The following is a 22,117-nucleotide window of genomic DNA, read 5'->3' as shown; positions in this document are numbered from 1 at the left end:
AGAGTTGGCAGATTTGGGGAGTATAATGGGGCCAGATCGTTGATCTATGATCGGCGTCTAATGAGCCCATTTTGGGAGATGATTTTAGATTATTTTGACTGGCGCTCCACACCAGAATATCTCATGCCCATCCAGGTCCCCCTTTGAAAGCTACTCAAGACAGTCAGCCAGTGTCCAGCTTCTGAAAAAGATGGGCCTTGAGCTGGAACTGAATAGATTTATAGTCAGGCAGAGGCATTACCTGGAACATAATACGGCACAGTTTCTGGATGTTCCAGGCTTGTCCAGTGAAAGTAGACAATCATTCCAGACAAGTGACCTAGAAAGAGACTAAAATTGTGGATACTGTGGCGCTGTTGATGTTAATTGATGGTTACAAGCCCTAATTTGGATGATGACACAAGAGTGCGGGACTTGTGAATGTGTGCGTGCAGAATGGCGGAATTACACATTGGTGTCTTGTAACAATATAAATAAAAGCGCCCTAAAATTACAGTGACCCATTTTGCCAATTGGCGTCAAGTTCTGTGTGACTTTTCGGTTGTTTTTTTAAAGTAGGGTTTCATGCCACCTGATGGAAGATTGATGGATTTTGTCACATAATATTTACTAATTTTCTTGTGTTTGTTTCTCCATCCGCAGCGGTTGGCAAACTCTAAAGCTCACACGTCTAGATTTATAAGTGCCAATCTGCCATGTAACAAGTTTAAAAACCGGCTGGTCAACATCATGCCGTACGAGACCACTCGAGTCTGCTTGCAGCCAATCAGAGGCCTGGAGGGTTCTGACTACATCAACTCCAGCTTCATCGATGGATACAGGTACAACTACTATTCTCTTAGCTGTGAACATCACACTCTATTTAACCATTTTCATTAAGATCGGCTTGCGTAAATCGGCTTCACGTTTTCCAACAGACAACAGAAGGCTTATATAGCCACACAAGGCCCATTAGCAGAAACCACTGAGGACTTCTGGAGAATGATGTGGGAGAACAACTCCACCATCGTGGTGATGCTCACCAAACTGAGAGAGATGGGCCGAGTGAGTATCTTTAATCCTCAAAATGAACAACTTCATTGACACATGGATGTATAGAAGACAATAGGTACAAATGAATTCAATTGTTTGCGTTTTCACAGGAAAAGTGTCATCAGTACTGGCCCGCAGAGCGTTCTGCTAGATATCAGTACTTTGTGGTGGACCCCATGGCGGAGTACAACATGCCACAGTATATACTCAGAGAGTTTAAAGTGACAGACGCTCGGGTGAGTCTTAAAACCCTTAGAGTACTTTGGCGGAACCAAGGTGTTGTGATGGTATCAGGTAATACTTTGATAGGGTTGATATCCATGTTCATATAACTTTGATAAGCTTGATATTGTGGGATTGCCAGGAAACATCCAAACAAAATGAGGTACTTTGATATGCACCATATATACATATACCATCATATTTACATCAATGAATACCATGATACTGCCATGGTACCATGTGATTGAATCATGGTAATACCATGTTTATTTTATATATAACACATTTATATTTATATATGTATTGAATGATTATATACATAATATAGTCATATTTGTTCATTGAATGAATGAAGAGAGATACTTAAGTTTGCTTATATGATCCAATATAACAAAATAAAGTAATAAAGAGCAATATTTACATATAATACCATGGTACAGTATAACCATATTCATATGCATGGCCGATGCATCGTGATCTTCATTTGAACAATCACGATATAGATTCTTAAATCCCAAGAACAATGTGAAAATATCTACAATGTAAGTAAATCACTCACATATTAGACCATATTACACCCTATGCGACTAAAATGATTAGGCATTGGCTGGTAAATGTTCAGATTTCTCTCAAGCTCTATGGACCCGCTGGTGGGTCCAATGGGGGACACTATATCGTTAAAAAAGTTTACGTTTATAACGTTAAAGTCTCAGTATGAATCTGAACTTTTCAGAGATAATCATCACTTCTGCATTTATGCTACTTAAAATAACAAAATAAGGCCTCAAAACATTTGCGTTGAAAATTAGCGCCCTCTAGAGGTAACGGGGTAGAAATATTCATATGAAATTAAAGGTCCTTCACCTAAATGGACAAGTCATATATCAAATGAAAGCTCTCACTCTCAGGAATGTGACTGTACAGTTAATTTTGTTGAACTCATACCACAGTTTGAAAAAATTTCAAAAGAATCACAAAGTGAAATATGAGTTTTGTAAGTCATCAAATACATACGTCTCTTTAATGCTCCGGTAACTGTTGCTGTAAGCCCCAAATATATTCAAACTTTATATATACTTACCTTAGGAAGTTATCTAATAAATGAGCCATTGTTTTCTTGTTTGTGAGCTTGCTTGGCTGAATAATCCAATGTTATGTCTTAGATATGCCAATAAATATGCCATCCAGAAGAAAAACATGCAAAAAAAATCATCAAAAAATATGTTTTTGACGATTGATGATTAAATGTTTTATATCACCGTCAAGATTGCAGAGGATCTCAGCTTTCTTAATGACACTTAGATTGAGCTTGTAGTCCACTCAGAGGCCGTTATATTCAATGAAACACTGAGGGTGTTGCTTGAACTGAAAAATAGACTGAATGTCTATGGACGAGCACATCTGTGAGGGCTAAAATGCGTTAGAGCGCCACCTACATTTCATATCTGTATACTGTGATGGAATGTGATAAAGAAAAAATTCAAGTGCTTTCTACCACATTAAAAGTGAGATGGAGTGAACAGAACCAGAATTACAAGTTTACAAAGTTACAACAACAAAACACTTTTTTTATCATAAGATTATAAACACACAATATTATTGATCAATAATTGGAGTCTTTTTTTATTTTTATGTGGCCGGTTCTCTGAAAAATGAGACACATTTTTTGCAATTAGTCCACAGTATGTGCAAATTGTGAGCTTTTAAATTTGAGTGTTAAAAATTGCGGGTGCAGCCCAAAAATGCAACAGAGTTTAAGGGGCTAAGTGGTATATTATCACAGAAGTTTAGCAATGAGATCTTGATGGGTAAAGTTTGGATCGACCCATTCAATATAATATGTGTCCAAAGAGGAGATCCAATTGTAATTTAATAAAGTCTTTTTTTAATATCCTTTCTGTTCTTTATAGTCAGTTTTTGATGAAAAACAACCAAAAATAAAAATGTAATTTTAATCATGAATAGCATGGATGAGGATAGGAGCTATTTAGTCCTCTCTCGCAAATATCCGCTCTGGTTTTCTTAAAGATACAGTACTGATTTTTTGATTGTGTTCTACAAATCAATGTAATATACTTGTAAATAGTATAAATTATGCATTAAACAATAAATATGTGACAAAAATATAATATAATATTAATTGATGGTACAGTGAACACAGCCCACATAATTCTGCAGATTTTCCCTCAAACTCAGTGCAAACAGTTTGTAGATTGTCTTAGCCTGCCCTTGAATCTTAGAAGTGGGTCTTTCTCTAGAACTAGTTGATCACACATTTAATGAGCAGACGGTTAGCAGAACATCTTATTTAACGACTCAAACTCTCATCTGTCAAGTTGCCCTCTGAGTGTCACAGTATGCACAAACGCAAACGGACAGCATGGCAAAGAATTGAGCATCCTGAGCCGTGCTCACTCCGGCCAAGCACTTTAATTGTGATTGAATCATCCAGGCAAGGCTCTCCAGTAATCAGACTGTAGAACGTGGCCCGCGGAATCAAAGCAAACTTTAATCAGAGAGGACTGGAGGAGGTGGGGCTTGAACGGATGGATGGGAGCTGAGAGAGGAGAAAAGAGGAGGCGAGCCGCGATGCAGCATTCAGTTTGGCAGCGAACAAGTCACGTATTTAATCACACGATTCGAAGCACATCACTCGGCCTTCAGGATGTGTGCACAATTAGTTTCAGGCTCGTTTTGTTTCTCTCTCGCCTTTATTTCACACTTCTTATTTAGTAGCAAAAACAAAGGGCTTGTTTCAGTTCATCAAATGAAGAATAATGATGTTGTGTGATTCCAAACTAGCACTTTCATGAAGAGATGAAAATGAGAGCTAAGCCTGCACAATATAGCAAAAAGCCTGTTTTATTTGATATACAAATCAATGTTTATGTATTTGCTGTGAAATGGTTAAAGGTTGATTTCTTTTAATCAGAGGAACCATCATTCCAACCAAACAGCCATTGTTGCCAAATAGACTCAAAGATTTGATGCAAGAGGTGAAATACAGGAAAACTTCAGTTTATAAAATAATCAAGGCATGTTTTCACTAAATTAATTTATTTATATGCACCAATATAAATATAAATATACCTGTTAAAAACGTAACAAATATGCCACAAACTAATAGTTGAATCAGCGTTTTGAACTGATTAATTGAAACAGACAATTTGAACGTCTTCACGAAAACACAGAACTTAAGGACGTTTTTGTTACTGTAGTTAGACACTATAAAAAAACTTGTTTTAACACTCTTAAACTCACAAGACAATGAGAGATTGCTGCAATATTTTAATCGTATGGTCTTTAGGAAATAAAAAAACGGAAGAAATCATTGCAATATTGAGTGTTGCTTAATTTAATTCACCAGCTAATTTATCGCGAACATTCAAAATGTAATAATAATAATAAATTTGACTGCAAGAAGTAAATTAGAGTAAACCTTAGAAAAATAATCAAGGCATGTTTTCCACACTGTTTTAAAAAAACAAAACAATTTATGCACCAATATAACAATACATAAAAATAGTCAAATATTTACCTAGATTTATTTTTACTTGAAAAATACATAAAAAATGGCACTAATTTTGCTTTTGACATCAAACCGTGAAAAGACACGTGTGCACATTGGATGCCACACGAAATCGGCATAATCAGCACTTCGATCAGTTTATTCTTACACCGTTTATGATCTTACACCGATAAAGAAATGCCGTTTATTGCATTTACAAGACCACACGTGTTGTCGGCTTATTAAGCATAATCTGTATAAGAATGTGCAAGTAAACGCGCTCATTGCAAGTACATCGGGAAAATTCAATATATTGCCCAACCATAAAAAGATGAGCATGATTTTGACCACTTTAGTAGTGTGTGTGATCCAAAAAGCTCTTAGTTCAAGTGTCTTGACCGGTTTGATCCACCTGCCTCTCTTGTAGACTCACTCTGCAGGCCTGAGCGAATATTTCCGACCCCCTTCCGCAAACTCTGCAAGATTTAATTGTGCCTCGTTCTGCCTGAGCTTTCCTTTGATTATTTTCTTACTTTTTTTCCGAATTGGACATCAGCCTTCGTTGGGCGTCTTTGCTTACCCGACCAGGCCTGTCTCTCTCTTTTTCAGTTTTTTTGACGGGAGGCATAATGGAGGAGTGCAGTCTCCACTCATCCGTCAGTGCCAAAGCCGTGGGGTTCTCCTAACCCAGAGTCAAGCCATCGATCACCTGCCCAGATCACTCCATTTAGCACAAGACAACGCTCGTCACGCCAGATGCACCATTGATTTCCCTTAGCCGAGAGTTATTCCGGTGAAATAAAGCAGGTCAAAAACAAAGACAAAAGACATAAGGGTGTAGAGTTCGCTCAGATTTGAGCAGTAGATGTTTGGCGTAGTCTCCCTTGAGTAATCCACTATCAAGATGGCAGGGCTCTGTTGTGGTTGGCAGAGTTTCGTCTGGATAGTCATTTATCGACTGATCCGAGCAATCTTATTCCATGAAAGAAGGGATTGTGTTGGAATAAATCCAATGGAAGCCCCGATAGAGGGTAATTGATATACGGTTCTGTTGACATTTATCTTTGTTTGTGTTTGTTTTCTCGCTCACAGGATGGCCAATCCAGGACTGTACGGCAATTCCAGTTCACAGATTGGCCAGAACAAGGGGTGCCCAAGTCCGGAGAGGGCTTCATAGATTTTATTGGACAGGTGCATAAAACCAAGGAGCAATTTGGGCAGGACGGGCCTATTTCTGTCCACTGCAGGTGAGGACATGCACATATTGTCAACACTGGCAAGAAAACTGAACACATCAGTTGATTTCATAGGGTCATTAAAAGGATTTATTAGCCATACAATGAAAGTGAATGATGATTACAGCTGCCAGTCTCCAAAAATTACATAAAAGTTCTCATAAAATATGACTTGTGTTATTTTCCAAGTCTTCTTCTAAGCCATATGATAACAGACCAAAATTGCCATCTCTTGTTTTTTTACCAAAAAATCTTGCCTTTTGTCCAGTGTTGGGGAAGCTACACAGTTTTTTTCATTGGACCACCTTTAGCTTTGATTATGGTGTGCATTTGTTGTGGCATAGTTTCGTCACACCATTTATATCCGTCCAGAGTTGCGTTCATTTTTGGCCGAGATCTTGTATTAATGACGGGAGAGTCGAACCAATCCCTAACGTCTTCTACAGCACATCACAAAGACTTTCAATGGGGTTAAGGTCAGGACTCTGTGTGAAAATGATTCCTCATGCTCCCTGAACCACTCTTTCACAATTTGGGCCTGATGAATTTTGGCACTGACATCCTGGAATATGCCCATGCTGTCAGGGAAGAATAAATCCATTGATGGGATAACCTGATCATTCAGTACATTCAGGTAGTCAGATGACTTCATTTTATTGCCGCATAACATTGCTGAGCCTCGACCTGACCAATTGAAGCAACCCCAGATCATAACACTTCCTCCAGAGTGTGTACAGTGGGCACTATGCATGAGGTGTGCATCATGTGCTTCCCTTCTTACCCTGACGTGCCCATCGCTTTGGAATAGGGTAAATCTGGACTCACCACATTACCTTTTTCCATCGCTCCACAGTCCAATCTTTATGCTCCCTAACAAAATTTAAGTAATTTTTTCTGATTAGCCTCACTAACAAGTGGCTTTCATGTGGCCACAGAGATGTTCAGTCCCAATCCTGTAAGTTCTCGTCCCATTGTACGTGTGGAAATGCCCTTAATCGCACTATTAAACATAGCCGTGAGTTCTGCTGTCGATGTTAAATGATGTGACTTCACCAAAGTGATTTAGTGATCTCCGATCACGATCATTCAAGAATATTTTCCGATCACATTTCTTCTGTGAAGCTGACGGTTCACCACTAATCTTCCAGGGTTTAATAATGCGTTGGACAGTTCTTAACCCAATTCCTAGATATCTCCTGCTTGATGCAGGTCAATTGCCCCTTCTAAAACACAGTAACGCCATCTTTTCCTCGACCATGGGATATGTCTTGCGACATGGTTGAGTAAGAAATGAGAAGCTACACACTGCATCATTTAGGGTTAAAAGAATTGCTGCCAGTTCACTGCAACGATGGTCCAATCATAGATTCTTAAGTATCTGCTTATTTAAATCCAAATGGCGACATTATTTTTTAGCTAGGCCCAACTTAAAGTTAAGCTACTCTTTCAAAAAAGTAGTTCGCTACTCTACAAGTTACTAACAAAACGTTTCTAACTCCTATTTTGCTTCGAATAGGAGATGATGATATGGGGCTAGTTCGTTTACACAAATCATCCCAATGAACCGAATCACTAAAATGATTTAAATTCCCCAACACTACATTAGAGAGGCAGAGGACAATTTAGATGAGTTCATATAATTACTCTCTCTTCTCCATTGCAATGTTCGCAATACAATACGACAAACGTAGCATTTGTTTTTTATGCTACTTCATGGTAAATGTACCTTGTTACTGGAAAAGCAACACTATTGTGAAAACAGCTGAGCAACTGTCATGCTACATTAAAAATGTGTTTCTTTGTGCTAGCCAAATATCATAGTAGATGATGGTAAAATAATACATTTTGGGGTGTACTGTCCCTTTAAATTCAGGCTAGTGGACACCACAAATGACAAATGGATGCTAGGCAAGTGGGACAGAGCTCCTTTTATCATAAATGCACAAATAACACAGACACACACACACCCTTCCCCCTCGCCTTATTTAAAGAAATATAATCTTGTTATCATCAGAAATGATGCATGCGACTCCATTATGTTGGGATAGGCCGCCGGTCCTCATTACAAATATGACCTGCGACTAAAGTGTCCTTCTCCAGCATGGTCACCAATTAACAAGCAAATCGTTACTCTTTCAAAAAAGTTGTCCTCCACCCCCACATAAATAATCACCCGTCCCCAAGAGCACCAAGCACTGGGTCCTGATCCCTTAACGACTACAGATCCAATACAGCCGATGCTCTACTGCATATTAAACATTATTTGTGCCGAGTAAAGTGCCGTACAGGCTTTTGGCTTCCATGTTATCAACTAACAGAAAGCATGAACATGTTGTTAAGAAGGGCACAAGTCAAATGTTTCCAGACGCGCTGTGTGAGGAAATATGTAGATAACAGTGTTTGGGGAGTTACTCAAAAAAACGAATCCGTTCTTAATGACTTTATCTATATTTTAATGCGATTATTTTGCTAATTACGCTGTCTGAAGAACCGTTATATTACTTACTACATTCATTAATTTCTAAAACACACAACAAACCAAACCAGGCTGACAGTCCAAAGAAGGATACATACTTTATTGACCTTTCAGGTCATTAATTTGATTGTCGATGGTGTGTATATAATGGCAGAATTTGTATATTTTCATGAACTATTCCTTTAATCTTCTCCTGCCTCTCCTATCAATCGCGCCCCCAGATTTCCTATCTAATAAAGCCACATGGTTTTGTCATTAATTGCATGATTACGTACACTGAATGGAAGTGTAAATCTGCTCATTCTATGCGCCTTCACGCCTGTCAGATTTGAAAGTCTATCTATTAACCAGTGCTTCGATGAAGTCTAAAAGCCATGGGACGGGCTGCAGCCAGCTGCCAAGAAGAGGCACTTCTTTCTTTCTTTCTGTATTTATTTCTTTCTTCATCCATTTTTCTGTAGCAAACGGGGGATTTTGGCAACACACAGGACTGAAACGTCAAAAAAAGACGTTTTGTTGCCTGACATCAGTGTCTTGAGCGTACAAACTGGTTATTCATTGGAAATCCAACTGTTGGTTCCAACTGAACCAATCGGAGACCTCCGTAGTTGACCTATGACCATCATTAAGTTTTAGTGTCAAGTCCATCCCTACGTTATGTCCTACGAGCCATTTCGTCACTTTCAGTCTTGCCAAGAGGAGGCAAAAGGAAAAATAAGCCTGTTGTCATTTCAATTATTGTTCGGTTGGTGAAATTGCTTGGCACCAAAGCAGCTTATGAAGGCAGCCATGAAGAATCATACTTAAGACTCCTCCTATTTCAGGCACTGTCAAAGCAAGATAAGCTTAGGATGCGTGTGTTTGTTTGTAGGGTATTTTAGGAATGGCATACTACCTACTATTTTTGAAAGAAGTAGTAGGCAATATGTATACTGTATCCCACAATGTCATGCAGTCAACTAAACCGTCCATTTCCAGTGTGACGAATCAACCAGAAGGAGTATCACAATTACAATCTTCTCCATGACTCTATATTTGAGCTGACCACCAAGACATTTTTGCACACAACTGGATTAAAAATGCCAAATAACCTTATGTATGTCATTGGACGCCACTCATGGAATTAAGCATGCAACCCAATGTGACAACAACGTAGCATACAACCGTTTGCATTTTTGTCTTTTTTGTATACAATGAATTGAGTTGCTTGTGCTGCCCATTCTTGGGTCCATTATAGAGAGCGCTCTTTGACTCTTAATCTTCCATCTTCCTTAATGTAGTGCTGGTGTGGGTCGAACTGGCGTCTTCATCACGCTAAGCATCGTGTTAGAGAGGATGCGCTATGAAGGAGTGGTAGACATCTTCCAGACAGTCAAAATGCTGCGAACGCAACGGCCAGCAATGGTGCAAACAGAGGTGAGAGCCTGAGCCTTCTTGTGGTCAACATTGACATTTTCCATTTTAGTTCCCTTTTTGATTATAGTCTGAATCGAAGTACCAGTTAATTGGCAACAAAAAGTTATAACTAGGTTTTACCATGATACCATGCCCAAAAAAACATGGTATTTCCATGTGTCAGTATTCTAAATGTCATTGTAAAGTTGCGATGTTCCTAAACTAATGTGGGAGTACACTAACAATCCTTTGGTATTATTTCAACAGGACGAGTACCAGTTTTGCTACCAGGCGGCTCTGGAATACCTTGGAAGTTTTGATCACTATGCAACGTAAAAAGCCATTATTTTTGCCCCTATCCCTCAAGCCCCATCCCCCCACAGCCTCCTGAGCCATAGAAACTTGCTTGAAAAATGTTAAAACAATGACAATTATACAAAATTCAAATTGAGAGAAATTTTCAGCCAATCGTCTTTTTGGAACCAATCAAAAACCAATTGTGAGTAATCCTAATTGGACAGCAACACTGGAGAAGCATGCAAAAGGATCCCACTAGAAACAAATCCCTCTACATCCCAAACTAATGAGGAGGAACCAGATGTATTGGCTCTGGCTGTAGGGTGGGAATGATCTAGGTGTCAGACCACTAACCTAACCTCAAGTGTTCTGACGTTGAGGACATACGTTGTTTCTTTTTTAAACTAACTCTATTAACGTGCTATTAAAATGAAGGAAAAACTTGTTGGCCAAAGTCAAAACTTGCCCGCAAATAAACTAAACGGATAGTTGTTGAGCAGCTGAAACTGGTTAGGTGATTGGTTGAGATTCCTCGTTTACCGAGATGGAAAAAAGCAAATGCGCAGTTTCCAAATCTTCATTACCGTTTTCAAAGAAAGAATATCTGTCTGTTTAACTATGGACTACTTTGACGTCCTGGAGAGCCTTCCTTATTGGCCATCATAAGGGTACAAACCATTTTTAAAAGACTTCTTGTGCTTCTCACGTTATGGGTTATTCTCTAAGCCTCTCCTAGTGACATGTTGCCATCCGGACAAAATTGGGAGCCACTTATGAAGTAATTCTAGGCAAACCGTTCATCCAAGTAACTCCTCTCGAAACCACTAGAGCTGACAAGAATCTCCAACAAGAATGAACCATGCAAGGTGTTGAGGCATTCAAGGAAGCAGTTGCATACCGTTTAAATTGGATCCCTTACCGCATCTGTTTCCTTTGCTCTTGGGGTGCAGACAGTTAATCGGTGTAGCTCCATCTTCATCCTCCTGTAGGCAGGAAGAATTGGTTGCGTTAGCTGCAGATTTGGACCAGAGAAACCACCAACGATCACTTGAGTTTCTTCTGTGACTTCAACCGGTACATTTGGACTTGTTTCTCAGTTGACAATGCACCACGTATTGGATGCAGTCACCACCGAATAGCGATATGTCGATACTTCTTGTGCATTGCCATTGTTTCAAGCAATTTTTTTGTCTCAACTGATTTTTCTCTCCACTCCGGATACCAAACATGCTGCTTTTGCTCCATTATGCTGTACGTGTACATGTGAAGATTCAAACTTAACGGACAGTATATGACTCGAGTGAGTGAGAGTGTGAGCCTGTGTATTGGTCCCACATTTCCATCCATTTCTCGACGCCCCAAGGATCTTCTAAAGGATGAAACCATGGACAAACTTATCTTGGGGAAAGGTGTCCACTGCACTGTGCTGCCCCGTTAAAATCCTATGGTTAAATATTCTCAAAATGTGATTTCATCATCATGGCCGAACATCCAATGGATATTTTTTTATTTGTTGGTTTGTTTTGGGGAGTTACAAGCAAGAAACGGGCAATCATGATACATTTGCGACATAAAAATATTGGTACAATTATCTTGCGCGTTGTGAATCTTCAAATGTGTTGTTTAGGGTGGGAGTAGACTACACGCTCATGCATATGCATATGAGGGGGAGGAGTCTTTCCCCCACTGATTGGCTATACTGGTGAATGCTTGAATTATGGATTCTGATTGGTGAGAGGATGAAAGGAGCCGTGTGTAATCTTATTTCCAAAAAAGCCTTATTCTTATTACATCATATGAAATAAATTGTATTATTTTGATTATCTTAACAGATATTTGATTTCTTGGTTGTTGTTGTTGTTATTGTTTTTCTTTCAACAAAAATAATGTACTCATTTTTTTTAATTAGCAAAACAAAATCATGGTCATATTATGTTAAAAGACATTCTATTTTTTCACTGTAGAAATGTTACGTGAGATGTGTTTGTGTGTATGTAAACAGACACACGATCACATATATTTAAATGCAGAATATATAGATTTATCCAAATCGTCAGATCACAGGAAAGGAATATCCTTTTCTGTCTTTATATATATATATATATATATATATATATATATATATATATATATATATCACCATGAATTGATGATTTGCTCATATAAAATCATGCATTCTTTCTTTTTTTTATTACTTGAGGAATTGCATTGCAAAAGTGCAGAAATTTCCAGGCCCAGGGCCAAAGAGCCTTTGACTTCCTGTCGCCCCATAACGAAGTACAGTTTCGATTACCATTGTGATTTGGCGGTAGGCCTATTATTAACTGAAGTATTAATTTTATAAAAGGTGTAAAACTGGTTTACTAAACATTAAATAAAAAAAATAAATAAATAAAAAAAAGTATGTTGTTATCGTCCGTCTCTATGAAATTTTAATTTACGTTTTTTTGATGTTTTTCCAAACTTTTCCATCTCTATGAAATCTTCATTTAAGTTTCTTACGTTTTTTTGGAAACTTTTTATTTTATTTTTTTTACTTTTCAATTTTACTTTACTGTTTGTTAAATATCAGCTGTGATCCTGAATATAATGCCTGTAAATAAACAAATATATATATTATATGTATTTGTATAATTTGACCCTCAAGATTTCTGTCTTTGAACAGTACGGAGATAAAATTAAATGTTTATGCTAATGGGAATACCTTCCACAGTTTTGAAAGAAGCTTTGTCTTACACTAACAGCTCTTTATATCCCTTTATTTTGCTTTTTTATGAAACACATTTTTTTCTTATCTTCCCGCCACATTCCTCGAGCCCAGTGGTGAGAGAAATATCTAGTGTTCTCCTTGTGTCGTGAGTCTTTGGGCATCAATTTTATTTTTCATTGGTCTCTGTAATCTAAATGGGTTAATCACACGAAAACCTGTCCAGGTCACATTTCACCCTAAAAAAGAAAAAAAAAAGATATTTTGCATAGTGTTTTCATGACAGTAAATCACATTTTCCACCCAATTCTCATTACTGTAATCCATCTCTGTGATCGTAATTCAGTAGTTTTACTGTTATAGTACAATTAGCATAAAGGAAGTACATAAATCCAATTTAAATATTTTTATGCATTTATTTGTTTAGTTTTTTTGCATTACGGTAATGAGAAATGGAGTGAAAAGGTGCTTAATTGACATTATACAATGGCACAATGAAAACAATCTTAACAGTTGAAAATAATTGGCTCCATTTTATATATGCAAAATCCAATTTCTTATCAAATATGACTTGGACATGTTTTGGGCTTCTCCCAAAAATCAACCCCAATTTTACCCATACCAAGCCTGTTGATTTTTCGTTTTAATCTCATTCCGAGTAATTCTGTTTGATTTGGATGATGAGTTTGTGATGTATGCCCAGTGCCTATAAAATGCCATATGAACCGTGAGAACAAATTGCCTTGAATGGTTGCGTGTTTGGTGATTGGCTTCCCTACATCGTAGCTAGCTAGCATAAGGACACACGATACAACAGGGCTCCTCTCTCACCACTGCCCATGTTTCATATTTTAAGCCATTTATTCTTTTTAAATAATAATTGGTAGGTCATTACAAGGCTCTAGAAGATTACAGATGCATGCCATGTTTAGTTTTATTTTTTACTTTGGGGATTATTTGTTAAGGGACGAAGGACGAGAGCCGCGAGAACTTGGAATCTGGAAATTCCAGCGCTGCCTTTTAAACTGTTAGGAGTTGTGTGTGTTTCTAAAGAACTATTCCTCGGGAAAGCAAAGAACACTTGTGTGATTGGACTTTACGGACTGCTCAAGAAAAACTACAATGGCTTGGAGGTGCTTGGAAGTTCAAACAATGTCAAAACGTTTCATCCACACGCAAGGACCTCAGACGAAAGGAGCCAAACCAACAAGACATTGGGGTTAACGTATTAGGGTACTTAAAATGGAGAACCAATGTACAAAAAATTGAACGTATTAACACAATGGCCAACAAAAAGAAGAGAAAAAAGCCAAACTCGAACGTAAAAATGGTTTTTCTTTGTACGAAGGCCAAGTGCTTTCGCTTTCAAACTGTTACTTCTGATGGACACAATAATTGGTTTGAAACCACTGTGTATGTAGATATGTTGACTTTGTATTAAAGAAATGTTGTCTGAAAACATTGTTTGGTTCATTTTGTGTGAACATATGCAAGGAAATGTTAAATGGACTGTTAGCGATTTCAGCTAATTTGCTAACTTTTACCACATGCTCTCAAACTCTAAAGACATGTCGGCCAATCCCCAACCCCCCCCAAAATGATTGACAGGCAGAGAGTGCTTCTGATTGGCTAAAAAAAAAGAAAAACGAAGGCAGCTTTCCTGGCTTATTTCAGTGATATCTGCCAGGTAGAAACAATATTTTAGGTGGTATGCTGAAAGAGAAAAGCGCTTGCAGCACCTTTAAGTGAATATAAAGTCATTAACATCAGCAGCCAGAAAATCATAACCATGAAATCTGTTATATTGCACAGGATCATTAAAATCTGATAAACTCGGTTTGATAAGACAGATGGCAGAATGAAACCGCATAGACGAAGTCCAATCAGCTGTGAGCACACATGACGTCTCTAAACAACAATCAATTATTTGACAATCTGGCCACATATCTGAATTGTAATCATATCTATAAGCTCAACGTTTGTGCATCACTTCATAAGACAACTTCTCGTGTCATGTTGATGCGTTTCACCACCCACTGCTCACAATCTTCAGACAGAAGTTATTTACACTAAGTGTGAAGGAAAGATGATGCTATTCACTTTGTAAATGGTGGTACATATGGTTTGCTCCCCAGTCAATGTAAACATACACTTTTGCTATTTCTGCCATATCTATGTACACAAGTATCTATACAGAAGTATTAAGAGTAATATGTCATTCTGAACTCAGCCTGTTTGTTCAGTTAGACAACCGGTTAGCCTACGAGCTTAGCATGCAACTAGTTGATTAGCCTGCTACCTTAGCATATTCCCTAAGAACTACACTTTTATAGCTACTACTGCTACAAAGGGATAACCAGCAAGATATTACTTGGCTATGCTAACTCAATACAATTTTGTACAGCCATTACAAACAGTGACATCTATGGGTACAAGGTGGATGTGATATTGCACGACAGTGGTAAATCTTGCGCTGATAGAGGGTAAATGCGGCCACGCCTCTGTTAGTAATATTATTGATTTTGCCACCTGAACCAATTGTTGAATTAAATCATATAATCCGATTGTTCTATATCTAAAAATATTTCCTCTTTAACTAGATTTAATGTTGTTAGCAACTTGAAGTTTAGCTAACAATTTTTTTAACGGGCTTGACTGTAGTTTAACTAGCTTCTAGCTTGGGAAGCTACAGTTTCAACTGGAACAGTATGGCAAGCCGTTTTAACTTTTATTCATTTCCAGGATATGAATTCTTGATATCAACAATTCAGTTTTCACTAGTAAAAATTACAGTTACTGATATCAGGAATTCGATATCTACTAGTAACAATGGATGCATTTATTACAATCTATTAGAGTGGTTTTAGAGTTGAAAGGTTTGTGTTAAAAATCTGAGATAAGTTATGATAATCGAGACAAACTGCAATAAAAACTATTTTTAAATTCATATTTTTGTCTTGTTTTCCAGTAAAAAATATCTCAACAAGCATAAACTGTAACAACATGAAGGTAATGCTTAAAATAACATCTATTTGTTAACGGTGTAAGAAAAATAAACTTTATTCAAATGAAAAACAAGCATAACCCTCACAACATTGTTGTTTTTTCGGTTAGTCTGAAAACATTATCTCATGTAGTTTTGCTTATAATGTAAATCTGTCTTGTTTTGAAGGTTGTTTAGAGCGTTATTATTGGAAAATAAGATAAAATGTACTGATTAAGAGTAGAGGTGAAACCGGTATATCGGTTTTGCTGATTAATCAGTGCCGATATTTTCTTTTTGGAACTATACATTATCAGCAATCATCCATGCGTTTATCTAATCAGCCAATCGTGTGGCTGCAGTGCATACAATCATGCAGATACGGGTCAGGAGCTTCAGTTAATGTTCACATCAACCATCAGAATGGAGAAAATAATGTATCTCAGTGATTTGGACCGTGGCATGATTGTTGGTGCCAGACGGGCTGGTTTGAGTATTTCTGGGAATTTCACGCACATCAAGAATGAGGATTTGGTGCATAACGTGGGACTTTTAACTATAAACAACCCCTAAAAGGCCGATAACCGATTAATAGTTTTTTAAATCAATTTATAGGATGTTAAAAAAAACTGCATAATAAGGAAAGACAAAAAAAAAGACCAAGACATTTTTGTAACATATAAATCGGTTTTAAAATCTATCGGCCTATTAATCGGTTATCAGCCATTTCTTGGTTATCTATTATATAAGAGCGGAGTCTTGTGTTATGGGAATCATCTCTTGTCTGCGCTCATGTTCCTTTTATATTCTCCTTTATGAATTCTCCTCTTGTGGTCTCATCTGGTGTATGATAATGTGAGGTCAGGTCAATGTTAATCTCAACAAATGCCACTAGTTTTGTCTGAACTTTTCACCTGATACTATTTGCCATTTCCTCCATCCATAACTCCAGCTTCTCTACAGATACACATACCAGTGCTGCTGTCTCTTGACTTGACCTTTAAGAATCTTTCTTCATATAGATATTGCAAAACAAAAAAAAATGGTAAAGGAGATCTGGGCCTAATTGCTTTCCTCGTAAGACACTAACTCATTAGCACTTTTCCTCAGGAGCCCATCAAAGCGTCGTTTGCATCAGAGCAGCCAAAAGCCATGGAAATTTATAATAAACGAGAAAGCAGTAAATTGGACTATCCGCTGCCCATGGCGGAGCTCTGCTGCAAATGGCACATCAATTGAATCAAGGCGTAGAAAACCAATACTAAAAAAAAGAGCCAAGAACCTTGTTTAGAGGAAGACGAACAAAATGGAAAGTATTTGCTAGAAAATGTCTTTGATTGATCACTTGTATTCAGATTTAATCAACGTGACATTCCTGGGTGAGGTGAGGTGAGGTGAGGGAGGTCATCTTTTCTATACTTTCTCGGATCCCAGGTAAATATGCACCTGTAAGCCATTTCCCTTAAAAGTCCTTGAGTAGATTGATTCCCCTTATAAGTCTAAACACTACCTCTATAGCGCTACGGGTCTGAGCGGCCCAAAACTACAATATTGGCTCAACCAATGGCGTGAGTTTGGGGCGGGGCTCTCTGTTTGTCCAGCAAATAGAAGATGACATTATTTTTGCAATTCTGTTTCGTGACACCAGTTGTGCAGAAATTGTCGCTTCACCATTAAACAGGATTTGAAACAACACCGCTTTGGTTATAGGCTTCCTTATGGCTCCTTGTATTTGCAGTGGTTCAATTGTTCATCTGATAAATTGTTCAACATACACTTGTTTGTTTGTTTGTTTGTTTGTTTGTTATTTGGTAAAAGCACTAAAGCAGATGTTGGCAAAGAAGTGAGTTCATTAGTATAAGCCTGGAAGCGAAATGTGAGAAGCGATAGAATAATTTCAGTCCCAGAGCTCCAGCTCGTCTCATTACAGATGTTTCAAACCGTTTCTGACGTGAAGTGTTGAAGTGCAAGCAAATATATCATCACATGTTACGGTGTTCTGTTTTAAGTATTATGTTGTAACTGAAAGTGAATGTTATTATTCTTGGGCAACTTTAACTGAGACCTTTTTGGGGGCGCAAATCACTTCTTTTCAAACATTTGCTTGAATACACTTACGGTTTATCTGCGCTAGTGGACAGTGGCTGCTCTCTGAGTTTATTATGCAAATGAGACAATTTGACAGATTGCACGCAACCTTTCATAATCACTGTTCACAGGCGGCTGGCTTCTGCATGGTGCGCCATTGCACTGGGCGGCAGGCATGTTTATATGGAGGAAAGCTTCTGGGGTCTTCATAAGTTCCCAAAAACACATTCTCAAAAGAGTAATACATCTACTCCATCTTGATGACGATTCAAATTAAGACAAGAACTAGTAGACCTAGCTACACTGTGGTTCTTGTTATATACAGTAGAACTATATCTTTATCTCCATCCCTGAATTGGCTACATCACTCTACTCTCTCCTCCCAACCAATAGCTGGTGTGTGGTGGGCGTTCTGGCGCACTATGGCTGCCGTCGCATCATCATCCCTATGCTATGTAAAGTGCTTTGAGTGCCTAGAAAAGCGCTATATAAATGTAAGGAATTATTAACTACAGTGGCAAGAAAAAGTATGTGAACCCTTTGGAAATAGCTGTTTTTCTGCATTAATTGGTCAATAAATGTGATCTCATCTTCATCAAAGTCACAAGTATGCCACCTGAAAGCTAAAAACACACAAACAATTGTAATATTTCATGTCTTTTTTGAACACATCACATTAAACATTAACAGTGCTGTGGAAAAAGTAAGAGAACCCTTGGATTTAATAACTGGTCGATCCTCCTTTGTCAGCAATAACCTCAACCAAACGTTTCCGGTAGAGGCGGATCAGACCTGCACAACGTTCAGAAGGAATTTTGGATCATTCTTCCTTACAGAACCGCTTCAGTCATATTCTTAGGATGTCTGGTGTGAATGGCTCTCTTGAGATCATTCCACAGCATTTCTATTGGGTAAGGTCTGGACTCTGACTGGGACACTCCAAAATGTGGATTTTCTTTTTTTGAAGCCGTTCTGTAGTGGATTTATGTCAATTTTAGGGTAATTGTCCTGCTGCATTACCCAACTTCTACTGAGCTTCAGCTGGCGCACAGACACCCTGACATTATCCTGTAGGACATCTTGACAAAGCAGCAAAGCAGCCCCAAATCATGATGCTCCCTCCATCGTACTTCACTGTTGGGATGATGTTTTCATGCCCTTTTTTACATCATACATAGTGCTGTGTGTTCTCCCCAAACAATTCAACCTTAGTTTCATCAGTACACAAAGCATCTTGCCAGTAGCGTTGTGGGGTGTCAAGGTGGTCTTTGGCAAACTACATGCATACAGCAATGTTTTTGTTGGAAAGCAGCGGCTTCCTTCGTGATATCCTGCCATGGACACCATACCCGTTTAATGTTTTCTGTATAGTAGACTCATGAACAGAGATGTTAACCAGTTCCAATGATTCCTTCAAGTCTTTATGTCACTCTAGGCTTCTTCTTTACCTCATTGAGCATTCTTCAGTGTTCCCTTTGAGTCATCTTGGCTGGACGGCCACTTCTAGTGAGAGTACCTATAGTACTAAATCATCTCCATTTATAGACAGTTTGTCTAACTGTGGACAGATGAATATCTAACAGCCACTTCTAGAGAGAGTACCTATAGTACTAAACCATCTCCATTTATAGACAGTTTGTCTCACTGTGGACAAATGAATATCTAACAGCCACTTCTAGAGAGAGTACCTATAGTACTAAATCACCTCCATTTATAGACAGTTTGTCTAACTGTGGACAGATGAATATCTAACAGCCACTTCTAGAGAGAGTACCTATAGTACTAAATCATCTCCATTTATAGACAGTTTGTCTAACTGTGGACAGATGAATATCTAACGGCCACTTCTAGTGAGAGTACCTATAGTACTAAATCATCTCCATTTATAGACAGTTTGTCTAACTGTGGACAGATGAATATCTAACGGCCACTTCTAGTGAGAGTACCTATAGTACTAAATCATCTCCATTTATAGACAGTTTGTCTAACTGTGGACAGATGAATATCTAACGGCCACTTCTAGTGAGAGTACCTATAGTACTAAATCATCTCCATTTATAGACAGTTTGTCTAACTGTGGACAGATGAATATCTAACGGCCACTTCTAGTGAGAGTACCCATAGTACTAAATCATCTCCATTTATAGACAGTTTGTCTCACTGTGGACAGATGAATATCTAACGGCCACTTCTAGAGAGAGTACCTATAGTACTAAATCATCTCCATTTATAGACAGTTTGTCTAACTGTGGACAGATGAATATCTAAGCTCTTCCAGATAACAATTTTTTCAAGGCATGGTCCACATCAGCAGATGCTTCTTGTGAATAGCAAACTCAAAATGTTTGAGTGCTTTTTATAAGTCAAAGCAGCTCTAACCCACACCTACAATCTCGTTTTGTTAACTGGATGCCAGGTTTGCCAACTCCTGACACTAATTAGCTTTTGTTGGCATCATTAGCCTAGGGGTTCACATACTTTTCGAACCTAGACTGTGAATGTTTGAGTGATGTATTCGGTATGTACAAGAAGACTTTTTTCATACAGTATGTGCATTAAAATGTTTAAAGCACTGTAACCCGGACACACACACACAAGATGAGACAGTCACAATGTAAGTCAAAAACTGCTTTTATTGATAACAATAAAAGCAGGCAAAAGTACAAACGGGCAAATCCAGTGAAGAGTTGTCAAGGGGAGCGAGGGTCAAAGCCGGGGTAAACAGGATCGAGAGGCGGGTAAACTAACAAAGGGAGTAGACAGGGGTACTAGGGGAACGAGGAGCTGGCAAGCTAATGGGGTAATCAAGAGGAGTTCAAGAGGAGATCAAAACTAGACGAGACTAGCGGGGGCAAAGACACGGGAAACTAAATACAATAACCAACACCAGTGAAACGGATGTGCTGTGGTATTTATAGGGGAAGGTGCAGGTGTAAACAATGAAAGGTGATGAGACGAGTGCAGGTGAAACGATTAAAGGGGTGATTGAGACGAGTGCGGGTGGTCATAATGTTCTGGCCATAGCAGCGTGCATGTGAGCCCGAGGAGAGAGACCTGCTAACGAGCAGGAGATCTCGAGGGAGCAAAATGAGCGTGAGCTTGAGGAGTGAGTGTGTGTGCGACGAAGCGGGGATGGGGCAGAGGAGCAGGGTTCGTGACAAGCACAACAATACATTGGAGATGTTCATTTTAAATAAACATTTAATGTTTTACATAATTGATTAATTTGTTCATACAATAAATCTAAAAAATATATTATTTATTTATATAATTTGTCAGTGTATTTATAGTATTATTTTTACTAACTATATTATTTACATACTGTATACAATACATATTATTGTTTAGATATAATGTATTTTCTCAATGTCCATTAGGTTAATTTATGCATTAGATTTTGAAGTTAAAAAGACAAATAAACATTAACTGTGCCTTTTACAAGCAAGCAATAATGTCATTTTATTTTATTTCTATTGTTATCATGTAAGGGCATGTTTGTTGTCCATTGTGTGGTACAAGGGTAAAGTGAAAACAGAATTGAGTTTATGGCATGCTTGAAATTTAAATGTTTAAACATTTTCTTTTTACCAATGGGAATGAAAAAATAAATTGCTAAACCATGAAGGGCATATGTATTCTGGTATATTTTGAATTATGATGTCTCTCTCTCTCTCTCTCTGTCTCTGTCTCTCTCTCTCTCTCTCTCTCTCTCTCTGTCTCTCTGTCTCTCTCTCTCTCTCTCTGTCTCTGTCTCTGTCTCTCTCTCTGTCTCTCTCTCTCTCTCTCTCTCTCTCTCTCTCTCTCTCTCTCTGTCTCTGTCAAGATTCAAGATTCAAATAGCTTTATTGACATGGTGAAATACATTTTTACATTGCCAAAGCATTCATAACACTATACAATACAAATAAATAAATAATTATAAAAATCAAAATAAATAAAAATATATATATATATTTTTTCATACATGAAAATAAACATAGCAATACAATTTTTTAATCTTCTAATATTTATAATAGATAAATTCTATTAATCATTAATAGATTAATTATTAATCTATTAATTATTAATTAATTATTCTAATATCTAAGACAGATATTCTCTGTCTCTCTCTCACACTCTCTCTCTCTGTCTCTCTCTCTCTCTCTCTCTCTCTCTCTCTCTCTCTCTCTCTAGC

At 37.9% G+C, this 22,117-nt stretch overlaps 1 protein-coding gene across 7 annotated transcripts in view; it reads left to right on the top strand.

Moving 5' to 3' along the window:
• The window catches only part of LOC127641023 (receptor-type tyrosine-protein phosphatase S-like), a 266,090-nt gene extending 251,766 nt beyond the window's left edge, over positions 1-14,324 (top strand). For all 7 annotated transcript variants that reach the window (XM_052123760.1, XM_052123758.1, XM_052123757.1 and 4 more), the window contains 6 exons: positions 643-821; positions 918-1,044; positions 1,143-1,268; positions 5,855-6,009; positions 9,754-9,889; positions 10,136-14,324. In XM_052123760.1, the coding sequence (XP_051979720.1) occupies positions 643-821; positions 918-1,044; positions 1,143-1,268; positions 5,855-6,009; positions 9,754-9,889; positions 10,136-10,204 (792 nt within the window). In that variant the 3' untranslated portion in view covers positions 10,205-14,324. The remainder of the gene's footprint in view (positions 1-642; positions 822-917; positions 1,045-1,142; positions 1,269-5,854; positions 6,010-9,753; positions 9,890-10,135) is intronic.
• Positions 14,325-22,117: the final 7,793 nt, after the last annotated feature.

Source organism: Xyrauchen texanus, chromosome 50 (assembly GCF_025860055.1).
Source record: "Xyrauchen texanus isolate HMW12.3.18 chromosome 50, RBS_HiC_50CHRs, whole genome shotgun sequence".
NCBI lineage: Eukaryota > Metazoa > Chordata > Actinopteri > Cypriniformes > Catostomidae > Xyrauchen > Xyrauchen texanus.
Note: the sequence above shows the minus strand (reverse complement) of the source record. Positions and strands in the feature narration are given on the sequence as shown.